This window comes from Rousettus aegyptiacus, unplaced genomic scaffold (assembly GCF_014176215.1).
Source record: "Rousettus aegyptiacus isolate mRouAeg1 unplaced genomic scaffold, mRouAeg1.p scaffold_m13_p_12, whole genome shotgun sequence".
NCBI lineage: Eukaryota > Metazoa > Chordata > Mammalia > Chiroptera > Pteropodidae > Rousettus > Rousettus aegyptiacus.
In genome coordinates this window covers 34,920,246-34,940,828 of record NW_023416287.1, presented here as the reverse complement: position 1 = coordinate 34,940,828, position 20,583 = coordinate 34,920,246, and the positions used below count along the sequence as shown (strand labels likewise).

Genomic DNA, 20,583 nt, shown 5'->3' with positions numbered 1-20,583 from the left:
AAGGACCTGCTAATTTGTTTCTAACATTCTTCATTTCATTGTGTCAATTAAAGCTTATCACTTGGGAGACTAGAAAATTGCTCTCATCTTCCAACTACTTTGTAAGGAAAAGTTTTACACCAAGACTAAGTTGTGTTCACTAAATTGCATGGAAACACTCAACTAGATAAATTGCAAATGCTGTGGATGAGATGGCAGTTGAGAGTAGTGACTTTTTTTTCAAGCTCTTGTCATAGATATTTAGCATAGCATCCTCATTAAGGCAGTCTGATGGTGGCCTCAGTCCCAAATCATCCCTGTGAGCATATATGAATCTGTGAGTATTGTGATTGTAATATAATATTATTTCTATCTCTGGGTCATGGTTGTTGCTCTTCAAGGAAGTGAGCCAAGGCATGGTGTCAAGAAGCCATCAGAAAAACCACTAGAGAAACCTGTTGACCAAGGTTAAACCTGATGCAGTAAGATAAACCACCACTATGACTGCTTTAGTATCTTAGAAGGAAGAAGACAGGGAAAGCTATTCATAGGGTTTTAGTGTTGCATTTGGGTGATTTTAAAGAGAATTTGACAGGAGTAAACCCTAATGTAAACTTTGGGCTTTGGATGATAATGATGTATCAATGTAGGTTCACTGGTTATAACAAATGTACCACGTTGGTGTGGAGCATCAACAGTGGGGAAGGTTATGTCTGGTAGGGGACAGGGAGTATATTGGAACTCTCTGTCCCATATAGTCCCCATATAATTTCTGCTGACTTGATGGGAACCTGGAACTGCTCTCCAAAGTAAAGTTTATTAATTAAAAAAAAAAAACACTTAAGAGTTTTGCAAGAGTTGGGATTGGGCAGTTATGATATGCTGGTTTAAAATTTTTTGTTTACTTATTTTAATAAAAACTTTATATATTAAGGTGATTGTTGCAGGGACGGTTAGGAAGAAGTGTTGGAGTCTGGAAATGCTTTTACTAACATGGATAAGGGAGAGGGGATGAATGGCAATGCTAGCATTTCCCACTGCTGTCTCCATGGCTTTTTATTAAGTTTCACTACAATGCTGGTTTTGTAATTAAGTAATTGTTACTCTAAGGTCAGCAGATATTAGCTGGATACAAACTACAGCTAGCTCCCAGATCCGGCCTCAAAGCCACCTCTGTATTCTCAGCTATCTCCTCTTAAGCATCTTTTCTAGTTCTTGTCACTGTGTTATCCTTGCCCCTGGAGCAAGACGTCCCAGAATAGGTCAGGCGTGTGCGCCTTCCCTGCAATGTGTCCTTGTGCAAGTCTTCATCTGCTTCTGATGACTGTGTTGCTCTAAGCACTAGGCATCCCACCAGGACTGCAGGTGTTTCTCACAACAGGTGATGATGTTTTGATATACATATACATAGTGAAATGATTACTACAGTCAAGCTAATTAACATATCCATCTTTGTAGTGGAAATTTGCTAAAAGTAGGTTTCAGGTGCTCTCAGCGCGTGCGCGCGCGCACACACACACACACACAAACACATACACAGTAACTATGTGGAGACATACTAATTTTGGATTGTGGGTCTTGCAATTTGAGGGTCTTGGGTAAGCTGTTGGACCTAATAAGGAAGCAGTCTTGGTTTGCAATCTTTTCTTTCTAGAGTATTTCTGGCAGCAAACAGTTGGATTCTTTTTGTTTGATCTCAGTATTTTTTAACAAAGGGACAGGAAATTTGTTTCACTTCTCAGTGGATTTCACCAGATCATTTCTGAGGTAACATCTTCAGAAAGATCAAAACCCTGAATCTCACAGAAGAGCTTTGGCAATTGCAGGGCAATTGCAGACTATGCTGTGGAAACTTCGAGCCACTCTGAAGAAGCTAAAACCAGCGAGTGTCAGGACCCAGTGAGAACAAGTGTATGATTCTCTGCCATTTTGAAAAGCAGTCAGCATCTGTGCTTTAGGAGTTCTCTGAATTGGGAATTGTGATTTCCTAAGTTGACTCAGCTTCCTAGGAAGACTTTGGCGTCTTCTGTTGAAGTGGAGCTAACCAGATTTGGAAAGGCCAGGCTTCACAGACCTACCTGGTGACATTGGAACTAAAACATCAGGGGGCTTTTTTTTTTTTTTTTCTTGATTGTTTTCTTTATCTGTACCAGCTTTAAAACATACTACATGACTTTCAGGCCACCTGGAGAGCACAGGTACCTGAAGTAGAAAAACACTTAAGTGGCATCGGTTATTAACAAATGAAGGCGATAGCATCCCGATAAGTGTAGAGGTGACTAAACTTCTGATAACAACTCTAGTTAGGCTATTTTCACCAATATTTCCACCCTCCCTCCCTTTCTTCCTTCCTTCTTTCCTTCCTTCCTTCCTTCCTTCCTTCCTTCCTTCCTTCCTTCCTTCCTTCCTTCTTTTTTTTGTATTGTTAATTATCCCCGGGTTCCGGACTTGGAAAATTGCACTTACTATTCATTTTCTAAGGCAGTCTTTCTACTTTGCCATTCTTAAGTGAGAAACTGTAGAACAAACCTAAGTTTGTATTTAATATAAAGCTTCATGGGGTAAACCTCAATTCAAGAACTGGATTACTTATAAAAAAATAGATAAGCTTTTGCTGGCCTTAGGCCTTTCTGTTCATTGTTCAAGCCAAGAGATGAAGAGCCTACTATCACATTTTTCACATTTAAAAAAATAGTAACTCATACATAATCAGTGCAAAATATTCAGTTTGCCTTCCAAAGGCCAAATGAGTACTCTTTTTCAGATTATTCATTTGGCATTTTGTTTCTTTTAAAATTATGTTCATTCATCTGATACTTTGTGTTGTAATAATTTCTAAATCAATCTAATTGCAGAGTTTGGTTGTTGAAACAGTGTCTATAGCTGGCTGATTGAGTGCAAAGACTGAAAAGACTACTTGATGATTTTTTATACAGTTCTTTGCTCATAGGAACATGTATTTTTTATTCTCTGTTTTCAAGAAGAAAGTAATCTGCCATACCTGTGGCACAGGGAATCCTGCTCACCTGAAATGCTGTGTCACCTGTGAGGGAGCCCTGCCTTCATCGCAAGAGGTAGGTTGACTATGTGTGCCAGTCCTATATTGAGTGGCTGCTAAATGTTCAAAGTTAATGGTGATAAATAAATATAATCTGCAGAGCAGAAAGGAAGTTGGAGGGGAAAGAGAGAGCAAAAGAAGCCTCTCATGGTAAACTGAAAGCAACATTTCTAAATGTGGAGAGGACTTTTTTGTTCACCAATGCAAAATTGTTTTCAAAGTCTTAACTTCAAGGGAATTGGTGATTTCTTACAATTTCGTTTAGTAACTTTGCATGGAATGCTGGCAGCAGCCAGTGGGGAAGTGGACCTATTCACATTTCATTTACAGTCAGGTATGTCTTCAGCGACACTGCCATGCTGGTTTGTGAAACTGAGAACACTATGGGCACCCATTTATGGGTTTCCTACCAGCCTATATTGAGTGTTTAAAGTGAAGGACTAGGAGTGTGTGCAACTTAAATAATGTAAATAGGTTCAGTTTAGATGATCTGTTTTATGTGTATAAAATGTTTCTGAGGAAGAGGAGGCTTTAAAAATTACTTATAGGTGACTTTTGTCCTGGCCTAACGACACCAAAAAGGAGTCAGCATTTACTAGCCAGCTTAAAAAGAAAAATAAATTGCTTCTTTGGGACACAAACACACACACACACACACACACACACACACACGTACGTGTGTGTGTGTGTGTGTGTATTTGACCATATGGGGGGGTGTTATTCTCATCTCAGAGAGATTTTTTGGGAAACTGGACATATGGGTGATAATAACAGTGGTCAACATGGTTAGTATCAAATGGAGGTGTATTGGTTCCTGGGGTTGTTGAAACAAAGCACCACAAACTGAGTGGCTTAAACAGCAGAAACTTGTCATCTCACAGTTTTGGAGGCCAGAAGTCCAAAATCAAGGTGTTGCCCAGGTCACACTCTCTCTGGAGTACTGGGAAGGTACTGTTCCATGCCTCTGTTCTGGTAGCCTCAAACTTCCCTGGCCTGTAGATGCATCACTCTAGTCACATGGGTAGCTTCTTTCTGTGTCTTCGCATCGTTTTCTGTTAGTGTCTATCTCTGCGTCCAGATTTCTCTCACTCTCTCTCTCTCTTTTTTTTTTTTTATAAAAACACCAGTCATATTGGATTAAGGCCAACCATAATGACCTCATTTTAACTGTTTATCTGTGTGAAGATTCTGTTTCCAAATAAGGTCATGATCACATATGTAGGGATTAGGACTTCAAAATATCTCTTTGGAGGAGATTCAATTCATCCCATAACAGGAGAGTTGGAAATAATATTATTTAAGGTTGTATCTAATTACTGATGGTCTGAGACTAGTTGATTTAAAGGAACTCTTTTTTGTTCCAGTCTTTATTGAGGTATAATTTATATGCAATAAAACTCACCTATTTTAATTATGCAGGTTAATGAATGCTGGTAATCATATACCACCACAATAAAAATATAGAATGATTCCATTACCTTAAAATTTTTTTCTCGTGCCCCTTTGCAACTGAGCTCCTCCCCTGATCACTATCCAGAAAACCCTGATCTCTTTGGACACTGTGGTTATACCTTTTATGGAAGTATGTAAATTTTTTGTATGTTTGATTTCTTTCACCTAACACAGTTTTTTCTAAGTTCATTCATGTTGTTTCATGTATTAATTTTTTCATTTTAATCATTGAGTACTGTTCCACAGAATGGATGTAATACAACTAATCGATCTATTTACTAGTTAATGGGCACTTGTATCATTTCCAGTTTTAAGCTATTATGAATAATGCTGCTGTGAACATTCACATACAAGTCTGTGTGGACATAGTTTTCATTTCTCTTGGATAAATACCTAGGAGTAACATTGCTTGGTACTAGGTTCATGTTTAATTTTATAAGCTAATGCTATAGTTTTCTAAAATGGCAGTACTATTTTGCATTCCTACCAGAAATATATGTAGGTTCCAGTTTCTTTACATTGTCACCAACATTTGGTATTATCAGGCATTTTATTCATGATATTCCATTTTTTACTATTTTAATCTGTGTGGGATTTGTAATGTTGTTCCCTCTTTTATTCCTTTTATTCCCGATATCTGTAATTTGTGTTCTCTCTCTGCCTTACTCTCTCATAATCTCTCTCTTCAGCTAGATAGTTATAAATTTTATGAAACGAGCTTCCAGTTTATTGATTTTCTTTATTTTTTTGGTTTTTCTTTTTTGAGTTTTGCTCTTTATTATTTCCTTCTCTTTGCTTTGGGTTTAATAGGATTTTTCTATTTTCTTAAGGTAAGAACTCAGATTATTGATTTGAAATTTTTCTTTTTTCTAAAAGAAACTAAATTTATCTCTAAGAATTCCTTTAGCAACATCCTAGAAATTTATATAAATTGTATTTTTATGATAATTCAGTTCAATTTTTTTATATTTTTATCATAATTTTTGTTCTAATTAACCTATGACTTCTTTGATCTATGATTTACAAATTGGTTATTTAATTTCCAAATATATATTGTTTCTCTTGTTATCTTATTGTTACTGATTTATAATTTAATTCCATTATAGTCAGAGAACATACTCTGTATGATTTTAGTTATTTTAAGTTAATGCAATTGTTTTATGGCTAGTATATAGTCTAACCTAAAAACATACTAGGTACACTTGAAAAGAATATGTGTCCTGTCATTGTGGTTATAGTATCATATAAATATCAATTAAGTCAAAGTATAATATTACAACAGATTTTATGTGTCTTCACTGATCATTGTCTAATTGTTCTAGCAAATGCTGAGAAAGGGGTATTAAAACCTCAAGCTATGATTTTGGAATTGTTTATTTCTCTCTTTAGTTCTGTCACTTTTTACATTATGTATTTTGTTAGGCACATAAATATTTTTGATTGTTATGTCTTCTGATAAATTTAACTTGTATCATTATGAAATACCCCCTCTGTATCTCTCATACATTTTCCCTAAAACCTGTTTTATCCTGTACTGATAGAATCATAATTGTTCATTATTTATTTATTATTTAAATTGAATATTTTTTTATATGTTTACTTTTAGCCTATATAGTTGCGTCTTGTCTGTGGCTTACATGTAGCTGCTTTTTTTTTCTGTTTTAAAAAATGCATTGTGACAATCTGTCTTTTAAGTGGAATGTTTAGTCCATCAAAATTTATTGTAATTATTGATATAGTTGGGTTTTGATCAACCATTTTATTATTTAACTTTTACTTTTCTCATTTTTTTGTTTCCTTTGTTCCTACTTTCCTGCCTTTAGGTTTTCTGGATACATTTTAATTTTCCTATTGGCTTTTTAGTGGTATTCCTTGGCATTATTTTTTAGTAATTGCCCTAGTGATTAAAATATACATCTTAAACTTTTTAGTCTAATTAGTTATTATTGTATCACATCAGGTGAAATACAGAAGTCTTGCAACCATATAGATTTATATTCTTTTACCCCCATCTTCTGTGTTACATTTATATACATTATAAACCCTATGAGAATGTTGTGATTTCTGCTTTAAATAATTATATGGTTTATAAAGAAATTAAGAATAAAAAGCAAAAAGATAAAAACTAGGGGTTTTTTTGTATCTATACAGATACTTACTGTTTCTGATATTCTTTACCCTTATCTGAGAATCCAGGTTTCTCTCCACTATCATTTCCCTTCAAACAGAATTCTCTTTATCATTTCTTATAGTGCAGGTCCACTGGCAGTGAAATGTCTAAGCTTTCTTTTTTCCAAAAAAAAAAGGTCTTATTCACCTTTATTCTCAAAGGGTATTTTTGATGGATGTGTGATTCTGGGTTGACAGTTACTTTCTTTTAGAACTTTAAGGATTTCTACTCTTGCCATGGTTTCTGAGTAGAAGTGTGATGTTAATCAGATTGACATTACCACCTATGTAGTATGTTATTTTTCTCTTGCTGCTTTTAAATTTTACTTTTTTACCCTTGGCTTTCAAAGATTTGGCTACAATGTACCTCAGTGTGAGCTTCTCTGCAATTATTCTAATTAGTGTTCATTGACCATCTTATAACTGTAAGTTTCTGTCTTTCATCAAATATGGGAATTTTGAAGTCATGATTTCTTTAATGGTTTTTCTGCTCTACTCGCCTTCTACTTTACCTCTTTATTGTATGTACATAACTGTTAAATTGTTTGATATAATCTAATATATCCTTGAGGTTCTGTTCATTAAAATTTTTTCACTCTTTATGTTGTATAATTTATATTGCCCTATCTTCAAGTTCACCCCCCTTTTCATCTCCTTTTACCATTCAGTGCATCCAGTAAATATTTTATTGCAAATATTTTATTTTTCTGTTCTAGAATTTTCATTTGTTTCTCTTTTTATTGTTTCTACTTCTTACCTGAGACTTCTTTTTATTCATAGTGGGAAGAATATATGCCTTAAGATTCTGGTTGCTAATTTCAACATCTGGGTCATCTCTGGGTTGGACTTAATTGATTTTCATTTCAATTTCATTTCATTTCATTTCAATTCTAGGCAGTGCATTCCCAAAATTAGTCATGTGTATTGTTGCCTGATAAATCAAAATAAAATAAAACAAACAAAGCAACAAACACAGAAACCCAGCCCTCATCAGAGAATAGTAACAATCCAGAAGAACCACAACTTAACATTTATAATGCCAGGATACAATCTAAAATTCCTCAAGATACTAAGAAAACAAGAAAATTGTTTTTTGGTGGGAGGGAGAGGAGCAGGAAGTCTGGTCTCTGTTCAGATATTTCATGTTTGGCTGAGCTGCTTTGAGTGTTCTGTGCTTGTATTGTTCATGGATCAATAAGAGATTGAATACACAGAATTTGAGAATCCCCTCTTGTCTCTTCTTTCTGGGAGTTCCCTTCTTCTGCAGTAGCCAAATATTACCCAACTTTAGTCTTCTCATTCTCCTAGCCAGAAATACTTCCCTTTTCCCACCACTTCACATGCACTTGTGGACTGCGCTTACTTGCCCAGGCTAAAAGGAAACTAACTTTATATAACCCCCTTGCTGCTGCTTGTTTACTTGCTTCAAGAGGCTCTCTGCTTCTGTTCCTATATGTATTATGAGCAGATTTTGTAGTTGTTTTCTGTATGGGGGTCATTAGGTATGATCTTATTCCATCATAACCAGAACGAAATCTGAATAGCTTTTTAAAAAGATGATTTCTGTCACATAATATGTATTTCTTTTTCAGAACCAAGATTAAAAATATGCTATTGAGCTGGCAAATTTAATAAGAAAACCCATCTGTTCCCAAATCAAATCTATTGCAATTCTAGGGTAGTCTTTTATTGGTTGTTAATTGTTTATCTCTCTGACTTAACCTAGCTTCAGACTTTATAATTTTCCAAGGCATTAGGGAGAAAAAATAGTGAGATTGGGAAAACATGAAGAAAAACCATAAAACTCAAGAATTCTTGGAGTGCTCTTCCTGATAGATTTAAGTAAATTGACAAGCAAAAGATTATTTTCTCAGACATTTTGGGGTTCTTATATAAATAGTAAAATGATTTAAATTGATTTTATTTATTGTCAGTTATGTAGTTGTTTCTGGGTCTCTCCTATCAACAAAATGATTTCAGGAACAATTACAAAATTAAATTTGTTTTCAAAATTGTATTTTTATCTGAATGGTATATCAGAGTTTAGATGTCACAATGAGAGTATTTATCATTGAAGTGCTATTGAAGTAACAATGCATTTTCAGTCTGAAGCTTTATGTCTTTTCTTTGTTTAGCAGCAGTAATATGAATAAAGATTACTGTTCTTTCTTTAAAGCAATGTTATATTAAAAAATCCACTTAAACAGTAGATGCATTTATATTTATATTTCTTTATATTTAGAAATCCAGGTTAGCAAGTTTTATCAAAATTCTGTTATAACAGTAGGATAAATTGAAATTTAAGTTGAAGCAAAACTGTGCCAGGGGTTTCTTTTTTGATTTATCCCCAGGAGTCACCCCTAGTTGCACAGAAATGGGGTAAGGGTAAGTATACACAAACAAAAATCTTCCTTCTCAGTCTCTGTGGGTGTTGTGGGCTGATGTGGCCTCTTTCTAGAAAGGGTACCTGAAGTAAAGCAGGATACAGTTGGGTAAAGAAAAGTAACTAAAATATTGGTCTTTGAGGAAAAATTGTCCTTAGAAAACATTTTCCCTAGTATGGGTATTCTTAGTATTATACATGGAATGTATGGTGGTACATATATATTCAGTTATCAGCTGAATCAATTATTTATTCATTCAGTCAGTCAGTAACTACTTGAATGACTCCCATGAGCCCAGGTAGCAGGTACTGTGCTAGTGGAAAAATAAAGTGAAATGATAGTCTTTTTCCTTAAAGAAATCAGGATCTGGTAGAAAACAAAGTAAGACGGGAAAGAAGCTGACATATGGAGCTTGACCCTGTGCTAAGCATTCCTACATACTTAATTGCCATTAGCCATCTGAAATCCCATTACAGACCTGTAAGAAAATTGTTGTATTGAAGAGAATGCACGGAATCATGGATAAGTATCATAGCCTGAGTTCAAATTTTGAATCTTACCCTCTCTGTGCCTCAGTTTCCCTCTCCGTGAAACAGATAATTTACACCCATCTTACAAGTTTATCAGATGGTTTAATGTAAGAGTACGGGGCAGTGCTCAGAATGGTGCCTGCACATAGTAGGTGATCGTATAGCTATGATGAATACTATCACCCCATTCATTTGATGAGAAAATCTCTTACTAGGCAATAGCAGGAACAAAGATTCTAATCCAGATTTACCTAACAAAGTATCATAAATTCTCAAAAAACAATTCTATCTCCTTTCCAAAATAAAATAATTCTTTTTATGTGTTTAGAGTGGAAAATAAATTCACAGTTCCATATGGAATTCAGAACCCCAGAGCACTCAATCGTGACACCTTAGGTAGCTCAGCTCTCATTATAGTCTTTATTAATATTGTTATAGTAAGTCAACAGTAGGCTTGCTGTTTTTGGTATTAAGGATACTGAGGAATATCAAGATGTTTGAGGCAACAGTTTCATCAACTTTCTGTATAGGAATGTGTGCTCTTTGTAGTAGTTTATTAATTAGTGAAGATCATAATAGTTTTCTTCTTTGGGGCAGGAATACCTTATTTCTAGGGCTTATGTTGATTTGGGGCTTTTTTCTTTTCTGGATTGGGAGGGGATTGGAGAAGAAGGTATTTATCTGCCTGTAAATGCTGTTGTGTTCACCAGTCCATGTGCAGTGGAGATAAAGCTCCTCCTGGGCCCACTCAGAAAGGGGAGACCATTTCCTGCTCCAAATGTGGTCGCTGGGATCGCCTGGGGGCTTGCTTCCATGACGGGTGTGGAGCCATGGTGGGTATTTAAAAGCAGCCTGTTTGTGCCGAGTATCTCACCACCACTCTAGAGAGAGCCAGGCTCCTCTTCTTCCACAGCAGAAATCACCTGTTGGGATTTGAGTGCTAACACCTATTTACCTAAGAATCTAGAGACTGGATTAATTAAATCTATTAAATTGAGAATGGTCTCTCATTGCTGTCTTGATTGACACTTTAAGATTAAACTTTTCAATTCATTTGTTGATTATTGGTACTTATTCTTTTATGAATGGTCTGCCTACCCTTTTTATAAAACACTCAAAATTATTTATTTGAATAAGTGTTGCATGTAAATAATATAAAAGGTTTAGTATGAAAGGTTAGTCTTTCTTCTCATCCTAGTCCCATAGCTCCCCTCCCCAGAAGCAGTCATCGTTATCTAGTTTCTGAGGTATTCTTTTAGCCATTCAATGCATTAATAAGTAAACTGGTAGTTTAATATGAACACTGATTCAGTTCTTTTTACCTAGCGAAGTATCTTGTTAGTAACCTTATTCTTTTCAGTGGCTTTGTAATATTCCACTGTCTGTATGTATCATGATATATTTAGGCCGTTCCCTATTGCTGGAAATTCAGGTTGTTTCCAGTTATTTTCTCTAAACCACAATACTGCAGAGAATAGTCATGAATATACTTCTTTTGTATACTTGTCTACCTGTAAGATAAATTCTAGAAGGTAGAATTGCAGAGTCAGAGGGTATGGGCATGTATTATTTTGATGACTGGAGATCGTATGGTGTGGGAATAATTTATATAGGAAAATTATATCTCTAATATTCATTAAAATATAAAAATGTTTTCTGTCCTCTAGGCTGGCATTCCTGCTTGTTACTCTGTTTGCCCTAAATGTGGGGCCAGCAATCACCCATCTGCCCGATTCTGTGGCTCCTGTGGTCTTTACATGAAGTCCTCAGCAAAACTTTGTGTGGACAACAGACTGGCTCTAGCTACTGAAGAACCTGGTCTTTTTGCTGAGGTGAGGCCTCCACTGTACTAAGAACTGGCACCTGAAAGGAGGTTGTAACTGAATTTGTGTACTCTACCCTATGAATCAATACAGGGAAAGAGAGCTGAAACATTTAGATCTTTTCCATGGCCTTTCGACTAGGTGTGTAAATAAAATAAATTAATTTAGGTTTTAGACACTCAAGTGATTTCTTCAGAAATCAAATATCTATGCGTTTATCTATAATAGATTGAGGTCTAATTGCATTTGCAAGGCCATAGATATAATGTTACTAGGGAGAAGTGGATTTAAAATACATGGGAGAGAAAGTACTTTTCTTCTCTTGAATTTCTTATGTAGAACACCAAGAACTTTCCCCTCAGCTCTTTTATGTTTTAGAAAATTTTGAATAAGTATGTAAAATTGCTTTTGCATTCGTAACAACTGGATAATCTCTCACAATTATTTTCAGAAGGACTTAATCACTCACCAGCTTTGTGTTAGCCTTTTATGAGTTTCTCTAAGCTAAATAAAGACTTTTTCAGGCTTCTTTGTCTCTCTTCATTAGAAGAATTTGAAGAGTGATGATTATTGGAAAGAATGCACATATACTCAGTAACTTTGAGTTCATTTTTAGGAAGCTCATAACCTTCTTAACCCAGATTGGGTTATAGGTCCCGGGACTGCCAATGATCTACTTGCAACTTTGTACAAATGTGTTCTTTCCTCAAGACACTTGAATGCCACCTATTGGAAATTGATTACAATATATTAATTTTGATAGAAAGACATTTTCTCCCATTTGCTAGAAAAATTATCCTAATGAACATGCATGTATAACATGTCCACCAGGTGAATGGTATTCCTTTCGGTGCAATGCTTTCTTTCATGCAGTGCACGACTTAACAGCCTTTCGTGGTAGTCCTCTCAGGTCCTCAGGTCCAGATGCAGCAGAGCATGTCACAGAAAATGTCGGTGCTCAGTAGCTGGGTGTGGATGGGTAGTAGTGTCTATGCTTTTTTTGGATTGTAGAACTGAGAGGATAGATATCTTCCAGGCTTCGTGACAGAGAACATCAGCTGATCTGCTGAGTTTGAGACAGTAAATGGCCAAGGGGATGGGGCAGGGAGTTGCTAAGACAGAAGCAAAGAAGAGGAGGCAAGAGCCGAAAAGCCCTTTTTAGTTTAAAGTACAGTTTTTTGGATACTTTTACTTATGATTACAATTGTTTTTTGTGAGTAATATGAAGAATTAATTAAATTATATTCTAATATTTTATGTTTTTGCCTCACTTGTAGCCCCAATCTGCCTGGCAGTCCCTAAATGTTCCTGTGCCCAAACCTGATGTTGGGACTACGAAGGATGTAGGTACACAGACCACGGGTCTGTTTTACCCATCTGGCAAGCTACTAGCAAAAAAGGAACTGGAAATAACTTCTCTAAAGCAGAGGCAGGAGAAAATGAGTGACCATAAACCTCTCCTCACAGCCATCAGCCCAGGAAGAGGTGAGGAGAAAGATATGGTTTCTTGTCAGGAGGGAACTCATTCTCTGAAAGAAAATTTCCCTTTTCTTCTTTTACGTTTATTTATATATATAGGAAATAAGTTCTTTTATTTTTCTTTTTTCAAGTAATTTTCATTTGTATGAATAATAACTCTTCCTTAAACTTTTATTACTCTGATATTTTGACTCAAAGCCCATATTTTAGTTTGAAAATCATAAAGCACATCTGTATTTCTACTATTTTGGCAGAAATATTGTTAGTCTGTGTTGTTATTGTTATCTAGTATTATCTTTTTTTAGTGTGGTAAAATTTATATAACAGTTCACCATTTTTACCATTTTGAAAACATACAGTTTAGCAATATTTAGTACATTAACAATGTATTGTACAGCCATCAACATTCTCTATACCAGAACATTTTTATCACCTGGAAAGTAAAATCCATTCTCTGTAAGCAGTCACTCCCCATGTTTTTTCTCCCAAGTGCTTGGCAACCGTGAATCTATTTTCTGTCTTTATGAATTTAACTGTTTTGGACATTTCATGTAAATGGAAGCATATAACATATTGCCTTTTGTGACTGATTTCTTTCACTTAGTATAATGTTTGAACATTCATCATGTTTTAGCATGTTTAATACTGTTTTTATAGCTGAATAATATTCTATTATAAAGATTTATGACATTTGATTGATCCATTTATCAGTTGATGGACATTTATTTGAGTTTTGTTCACTTTTTGGTTATTATGGATGATACTGCTGTGAACATTCATGTACATGTTTTTTTCTGTGGATATGTGTTTTCATTTCTCTTGGGTACATAAATATTGCAATTGCACTATGGGTCAAACAATGTACACATGGGCCAAAGAGTATCATTATGTCTAACTTTTGTGGGACTTCCAGAGTATTCTCCGAAGTGACTGTACTGTTTTACATTCTGACCATCAGTGTATGAGGGTTCTGGTTTCTTCACATCTTTACCAGCATTTTTATTTATTTTTTTTTATCATAGCCATCCTAGTAGGTGTGAACTGGTATTTTATTATGGTTTTAATTAGTATTTTCCTGATGACTAATGATATTAAGGATCTTTTTATGTGCTTGTTGACCATTTGTATATTTTCTGTAGAGTAATGTCTATTCACATCTTTTGTCCATTTTTAAGTTTGGTTGCCTTTTTGTGTTGAGATATAAGAGGGTTTTTTTATATATATATTCTGGATATTAGACAGTTATCATATACATAATTTGCAAATATTTTCTACCTTTCTGTAGGTTGTCTTTTAACTTTCGATAGTGTCCTATGGAGCACAAAAGTTTTAAATTTTGATTAAGTCAAATTATATCTATTTTTTGTTGTTGTTGCTCGGATTTTTGGTGTCATGTCTAAAAACCCATTGCCAAATCTAGGTCACAAATATTAACCCCTATCTTTTCTTCTAAGATTTTTATAGTCTTAGAATCTATAGATCAGTATGGTGAGTTTTACTGTCTTAACAATAGTTTAAGTCTTCCAATTCATGAACATGGGATATATTTTCAATTATTTAAATCTCCTTTAATTTCCTTTAATAGTGTTTCATAGGTTGTAGAGTATAAGTTTTGTGCCTCTTTTGTTAACTTTATTTCTAAGTATTTTGTTGTTTTTGATGCTATTGTCAATATAAGCATTTTCCCAATTTTATTTTTGAATTGTTCATTGCAAGTCATTGCAAGTTTATTTTGCATATTGATTTTGTATTCTACAACTTTGCTGAACAAAGTTTTTAGTTATAATTGTTCCTTAATAGATTCCCTAGGATTTTCTATGTACAGAACATGTCATCTGTGAATGTAGTTCTACTTAATTTCTTATCTGGGTGCCTTTTATTTCATTTTCTTACCTGATTATCCTGGTTAGAATCTCCAGTACAACCTTACATAGAAGTGGTAAGAGCAAGAATCCTTTTCTTGTTCTTGATATTAGGGGAAAACACCCAGTCTTTAACCATTAGTATGATGTCAGCTGTGTTTTTCTTAGATCCCCTTTCTCTTATGGAGCAGATCCCCTTCTATTTCTAATTTTTGAGTATTTTTCTTTTAATCATGAAAGGATTTGGGATTTTGTCAGATGCTTTATCTGCATCTATTTAGATGATCATAAATTGATTTATATTAATTGATTTTCAGATGGTAAACCAATCTTTTGTTCCTGGGATAAGTCCTACTTGGTTTTGGTACATAGCTCTTTTAATAAGTTTCGGGGTCCAGTTTGCTAGTATTTTGTTAAAGATTTCTATGTTTATATTCATAAGAGGTATTGGTCTTCAGTTTTCTTGTTTTGTGATATCTTTGTCGGGTTTTAGTATTGACCTATAGTCATCTCTTCTCTTTTATTTATTTATTTTTTGAAAGTGCTTACAAAGGATTGATATTAACACTTCCTTAAATATTTGTTAGAATTCACCCGTGAAGCCACCTGGGTCTGAACTTTGTCTAATGGGTAATTTTGATTACTAATGCAATCTCTTTACTTTTTTTTTTCACTTGTGAGCATTTAATGAACTTTACTTCATATGATTTCAAGCTACCAGGACACAGTCCCCCTGCAACACCCTTAATCTTCTCTTCAGCTCGTCTGTTGAAGAATTTGGCCTTCATGATGACAGGCTGCTTTGGGAGCTTTCCCTTCCCTAGAACTTTGTAGTAGCCTGATCATATCTCATCAATGATAGGAGCAGCTCTACTCTTGTATTTGGCAGCATTTACCCATGTCTGCTTATTGACCAAGGTCCAAGTTTATCAAAGTTGACAGATGGGCAGAAGCTCTGGTTCCTCTTTAAGTGATAATACTTCATACTAACTTTCCCAAAGTAATTTGGGTGTTATTTGTTGAAGTTGATGTTGTGGTGATCCATGCTGCCAGCATTACTTTGGCTTCCTGTGTGCTTCCAGCGCTTGCCGATGTGCTTGCCGTGGGCATGGGTTACGTGCCCCCGAAGTTTCCAGGTCTTCCTCAGTCTGGATGGTATGTCGGCAGTAAAGACAAAAGAGCCATCTCTTTAGAGTTTCTATTTTTTGTCGAGTCAGTTTTGTAGTTTATGTATTTGTCTATTTCATCTGAGTAATCCGATTTATTAGTATACAGTTGTTTGTAGTATTCCTTCATTATCTTTTCTCAGTAAGGTTGGTGGTAATATCCCCCATTTATTTCTGATTCTAGTAATTTGAATCATGTCTCTTTTTCTTGGTCAGTCCAGATAAAGATTTGTTGATTTTATTGATCTTTTCAAAAAGTAAATGTTTGGTTTTGTTGATTTTCTCTATTGTTTTTCTATTCTGTATTTTGTTAATTTCCACTCTAATCTTCATTATTTCCTTTTTTTTTTTCTTGCTTTAGGTTGAGTTAGCTCTTCTTTTTTAGTTTCTGAAGGTCAAAATTTTGGGTCTTGATTTGAGATCTTTCTTCTTTTCTAATGTTGGCATTTACAACTCTAAATTTCCCTGTGAGCATGCTTTCACAGTATCCCATAAGTTTTGGTATGTTATATTTTCATTTTCTTTCAACAGTGTGTTAATTTCCAAATATTTTTGTTTTCCCCAAATTTTTATTTGTTGTTGATTACTAGTTTTATTCTATTGTGAGCAGGAACATAGTTTGTATGATTTCAATCCTTTTAAATTAATTGAGACTTGATATGGTCTAACAAATGGTTCGTCCTGGGGAATGTTTCTTGTGCACTTGAGGAGAATATTTATTCTGCTGTTTTGGGATGAATGTTTTATAGATGTTTTATTTCTTGTTGATCTTGTGCCTAGTGTTTCTATCCATTTTGAAAATGGGGTATTAATGTGGCCAGCTATTATCATTAAATTGTCTATTTTTCTCATTTCCATCAGTTTTTGCTTCATATATTTTGGTTATCTGTTGTTAGGTGCTTGCATATATGTTTATAATTGTTATACCTTCCTGACCCTTTATTTTAAATATCTCTCTTTTTATCTAGTAATATTTTATTTGGTCTTAAAATCTATTTCGTCTATTAGTACAGCCCTTTCAGCTTTCGTATGGTCGCTGTTTGCATGATATATCTTTTTCCATCTTTTAACTTTCAGTCTAATTGTATCTTTTAATCTAAAGAATATCTTCCATAAATAGTATATGGTTGGATCTTGATTTAAATTTGATTTGACAATATCTGTTGTTCGACTGTATTGTTTAATCCATTCACATTTAATATTATTATTGATAAAGTTGGATTTATGTTTTCTATTTTGCTTTTTGTTTTCCAAATGTTTCTATGTATCTTTTCTTCCTTTATTCCTCCTTTACTTTCTTTTGTTTTACATGTTTTTAATGTAATATTTTAATTTCTTTAATGATTTTCCCTATATATTTTCAGTTATTACCTTAGTGGCTGCTCTAGGTCTTACCTTATACATCTTATCAGAATATGCTTCAGATTTATAGTAACGTAATTCCAATGAGATATAGAAATGCTCCTCCTATATAATTCTATTTCCTCTTCCTGATTTTTGTGGTATTATTTATACATACATAGTGTATTATGTTACAACCTTTCCCCAAAACACTCTTATATTTATTACTTTATATAACCTTATGTCTTTTAAAAAGAATGAAAGAAATAAAAACTATCATATATTTATGGCTTTTGTTATATTAGCTTTCCTTTTTCCCCTTTCTACTTCTGTTCATTTATTCCTGTGGATTAAAGTTACCCTCTGGACTTATTTCCTTAAACCAATATAACTTTTCTTTCAGCCACCTCCTTTATGCTGTTATTGACCAATAAATTACATTTCTGTATGTTAGAGGCCAAATATTACAATTATATACATATCGTTTTAAACAGTTTTTTAAAAATTTGTTTAGAGAAGAAATGAAAAAGAAATATGTATTTGTAAAGTCTTTTATAATTATATAGTTACCTTTACCAGTTCTCTGTTTTTTTGAGTGTGCATGCGTGTGTGTGTGTGTGTGTGTGTGTGTGTGTGTGTGTGTGTTCACATTACTGTCCAGAGTCATTTGCTTTCAGCTTGAAAATATTTCTTTAGCATTTCTTTTAAGATAGGTGTGCTAGCAATGATTTCTCTCAGTTTTTGTTTTTCTGGTAATGCCTTTATTTCGCCTTCATTTTTAAAAGATAGCTCTCATGGGGGACAGTGACATGTTTGTCTTAGAGTGAGACTCCTGCTTCAGAGGCTGGGCACTCAGTGGAGAGTGGTGCAGCTGTTGGCTCTGGTCTTTTGGACTTGAATTTTAGAGAATGGGACCTTTGCTTTACAAATAAGCCAGGATGAAGGTGATCTGCACTCCGGTAATCTCAGTGTACCACACCCAAAGTAGAGTCTACATCTCATGGAAGTTGGCTGGGCAGAAAATGAGAGCCCTCACTCTTGACCACCCTTACCCAATACTTGGTCTCTGCAACAGTTAGTTGGGGGAAGAATGAAAAATAGTGAAGTTCTTTCCCTCTTGGGAAGACATTCTAGCTCTCCAGCTGGCAGCTGGGAGTAGAGGGAGCCCTGTGTTCTTGCCTTCACCTATCTGGAGTGAAGTTTTCATCATGCTCAGCTGAGAGAGGGGAGATCAGGAATGGGTCATGATTCAAACATCACAGACTCTCCCTATTCTGAGTTTTAGTACATTTTCTTCATTTCTTCATTAAATTTCTTCTTTATTTGCTATATGTCTTTAGAACCATTTCCAGAAACTTTAAATTGTTATTTGTTTTGTAGTTTCGCTGGGGAGTGGGTCCACTGAGCTCAGGCTGCCATACTGGAAGTTGATCATTCCCAGCTCTTCTCCTTCCCCTGGATTTCTCAGCTGGAAACCAGAACTCAGTCCACAGACTGATTAAGCTCTTCTGGGCATGAGTGTGATATCAGTCCAAAGGTAGATTGTCTGCAGAGATGGCCAGAATGATTCCTCCTATCCATGTATGCGCATGGGACTCCTCTCCTCAAGAGGAAGAAGCTGTTTCCCTTCTTTAGGAATCTGGACTTGTCTTGTGACTTACTTTAAACAATAAAAACTCATAGAAGAGACACCATCACAGTTCTGGGCTTAGGCCTTAAGAGGTCTGGAAGCTTCCTCTTACTCTCTAGGAAGACAGTGCTATGTAAAGTAGTTCAAGATAGATTACTGAAGGACAGATGCCACACAGAGATGACCCAGATAATAGCCAACACTAAGACACCGGGCATTTGAGCAGGGGCAGACTGCAATCATGAAGAGAGAGGGTCAGCCAATCCCACCAGCCTCCAGCAATTTGTCCCATCCTAGCTGAGGCTTTAGCCATGTGGCTGAGATAATCTTGGATTTCCTAGCCCCAGCTTAGATGGCTCAGCTGACACCATGTAGAGCAGAGATGATCCATACCTGCCAAGCACTTGACCACATACTTGACCCATAGACATGTGAGCAATAAAGCAGTTGATGTTTTAAACCACTAAGTTCTGGGGTGTTCCGCTTGGCAGCTATAGATAATAGAACTAGGTCCTCAGTTTCCTATAGCAGAAGGCAGTCCCTTAGCATCCCCTCTTTTAGCCTGAGGTGGAAGGGAACAGACCTTACTCCCCACAGGAGGGCTCATTGTCTTGCAATACCATTTCCAAAGGACCCCCTCTTCCAACCCATCCTTTTCACAAAGTCCTCTCTCGATGTTGAGAGTTGAGATTTGATCTTGGAATTGTACATCTATTGTATTATAGATGTTCAGACAGAGCTTCGTGTTTAACATATTCCCGCATGTGTATTTATTTGTGTATTCTCTATGTCCACTGTAATGAAAGTTACTTGAGGGCAAGAACTTTTTTCACTTCTATATACCAGCCCTAGCATAGCCAATGGCACATAGTAGGTGCTCAATATGTATTTGAGGGATGAATGCCTACTTTACATGAAACTGTGCTAGGCCCAGGATTATCTGTAGTGCTATCTCAGTTACTTATAGTGGACTTTTGTTATACACCACACCAGATCCTCTCAGCCCACCCAATTTCAGTGCAGAGGTGGTGGTCATGCATCATTGCTAGTATCCTTCACATATGAACATGCCACAACATCTCTTTGCTGCCTCAGGCTTTCTCCAGAGTAATGGAAAACTTCCTCTCCATGGGTTGGCACAACTCAGAAGTGCTGGGGTGTTCATACTACTCCAACACTTGTGTTTCCCAGGGTCGCCTTCTTAAAAAACTACCTGTTGCCAGGCTTTGCTGTCAGGGGAACCCAAACTTATACGCTTAAGTTCTCTTATTTAATGTCACAATGACATATATGGTAAGAGGTATTTAGCCCCATTTTATAGGTAAAGAAAGTAAGGTTTAATGAGATTTAAGTGTCTGGCTCAAGTTTACTAAGCTAAAAAAATGGTAAATTTAGGATTTAAATGCAGGCTTGTATAATCTCCAAATCATGTGTTCTTTCTAGGAAACCATGCTGGGTGACCTTGCAGAAGCCACCTGATTGCTCTCACTTTAGTGTCCTTATTGGCAGGATCCAATGTGGGCTTGCAGGTTCAAGTGCCAACAGGGAAGAACCTGGAAGTAAAGGAAGACAGCTGGGTCTACAGGTTTTGGCCTGCTGGAGGCCTGTACCCCGTCCAAAGTGGGCAGCTACCCTCTGTCTCAGGCATCTGCCACCTGCACATGAGAAGCCAGAAAGCTAGACTTATGTGAAATCTCCCAAGTTTTAAAT

At 35.6% G+C, this 20,583-nt stretch overlaps 1 protein-coding gene and 1 pseudogene across 9 annotated transcripts in view; one reads left to right on the top strand and one right to left on the bottom strand.

The window, feature by feature from the left end:
• DZANK1 (double zinc ribbon and ankyrin repeat domains 1) overlaps window positions 1-20,583 on the top strand; it is a 79,103-nt gene that overhangs the window by 41,496 nt on the left and 17,024 nt on the right. For 7 of the 9 annotated variants that reach the window (XM_016146133.2, XM_016146128.2, XM_016146130.2 and 4 more), the window contains 4 exons: window positions 2,961-3,053; window positions 10,283-10,405; window positions 11,240-11,404; window positions 12,673-12,880. In XM_016146133.2, the coding sequence (XP_016001619.2) occupies window positions 2,961-3,053; window positions 10,283-10,405; window positions 11,240-11,404; window positions 12,673-12,880 (589 nt within the window). The remainder of the gene's footprint in view (window positions 1-2,960; window positions 3,054-10,282; window positions 10,406-11,239; window positions 11,405-12,672; window positions 12,881-20,583) is intronic. The other 2 variants (XM_016146129.2, XM_016146136.2) reach the window with 2 other exon arrangements.
• LOC107511597 lies at window positions 15,446-19,304 on the bottom strand (annotated as a pseudogene).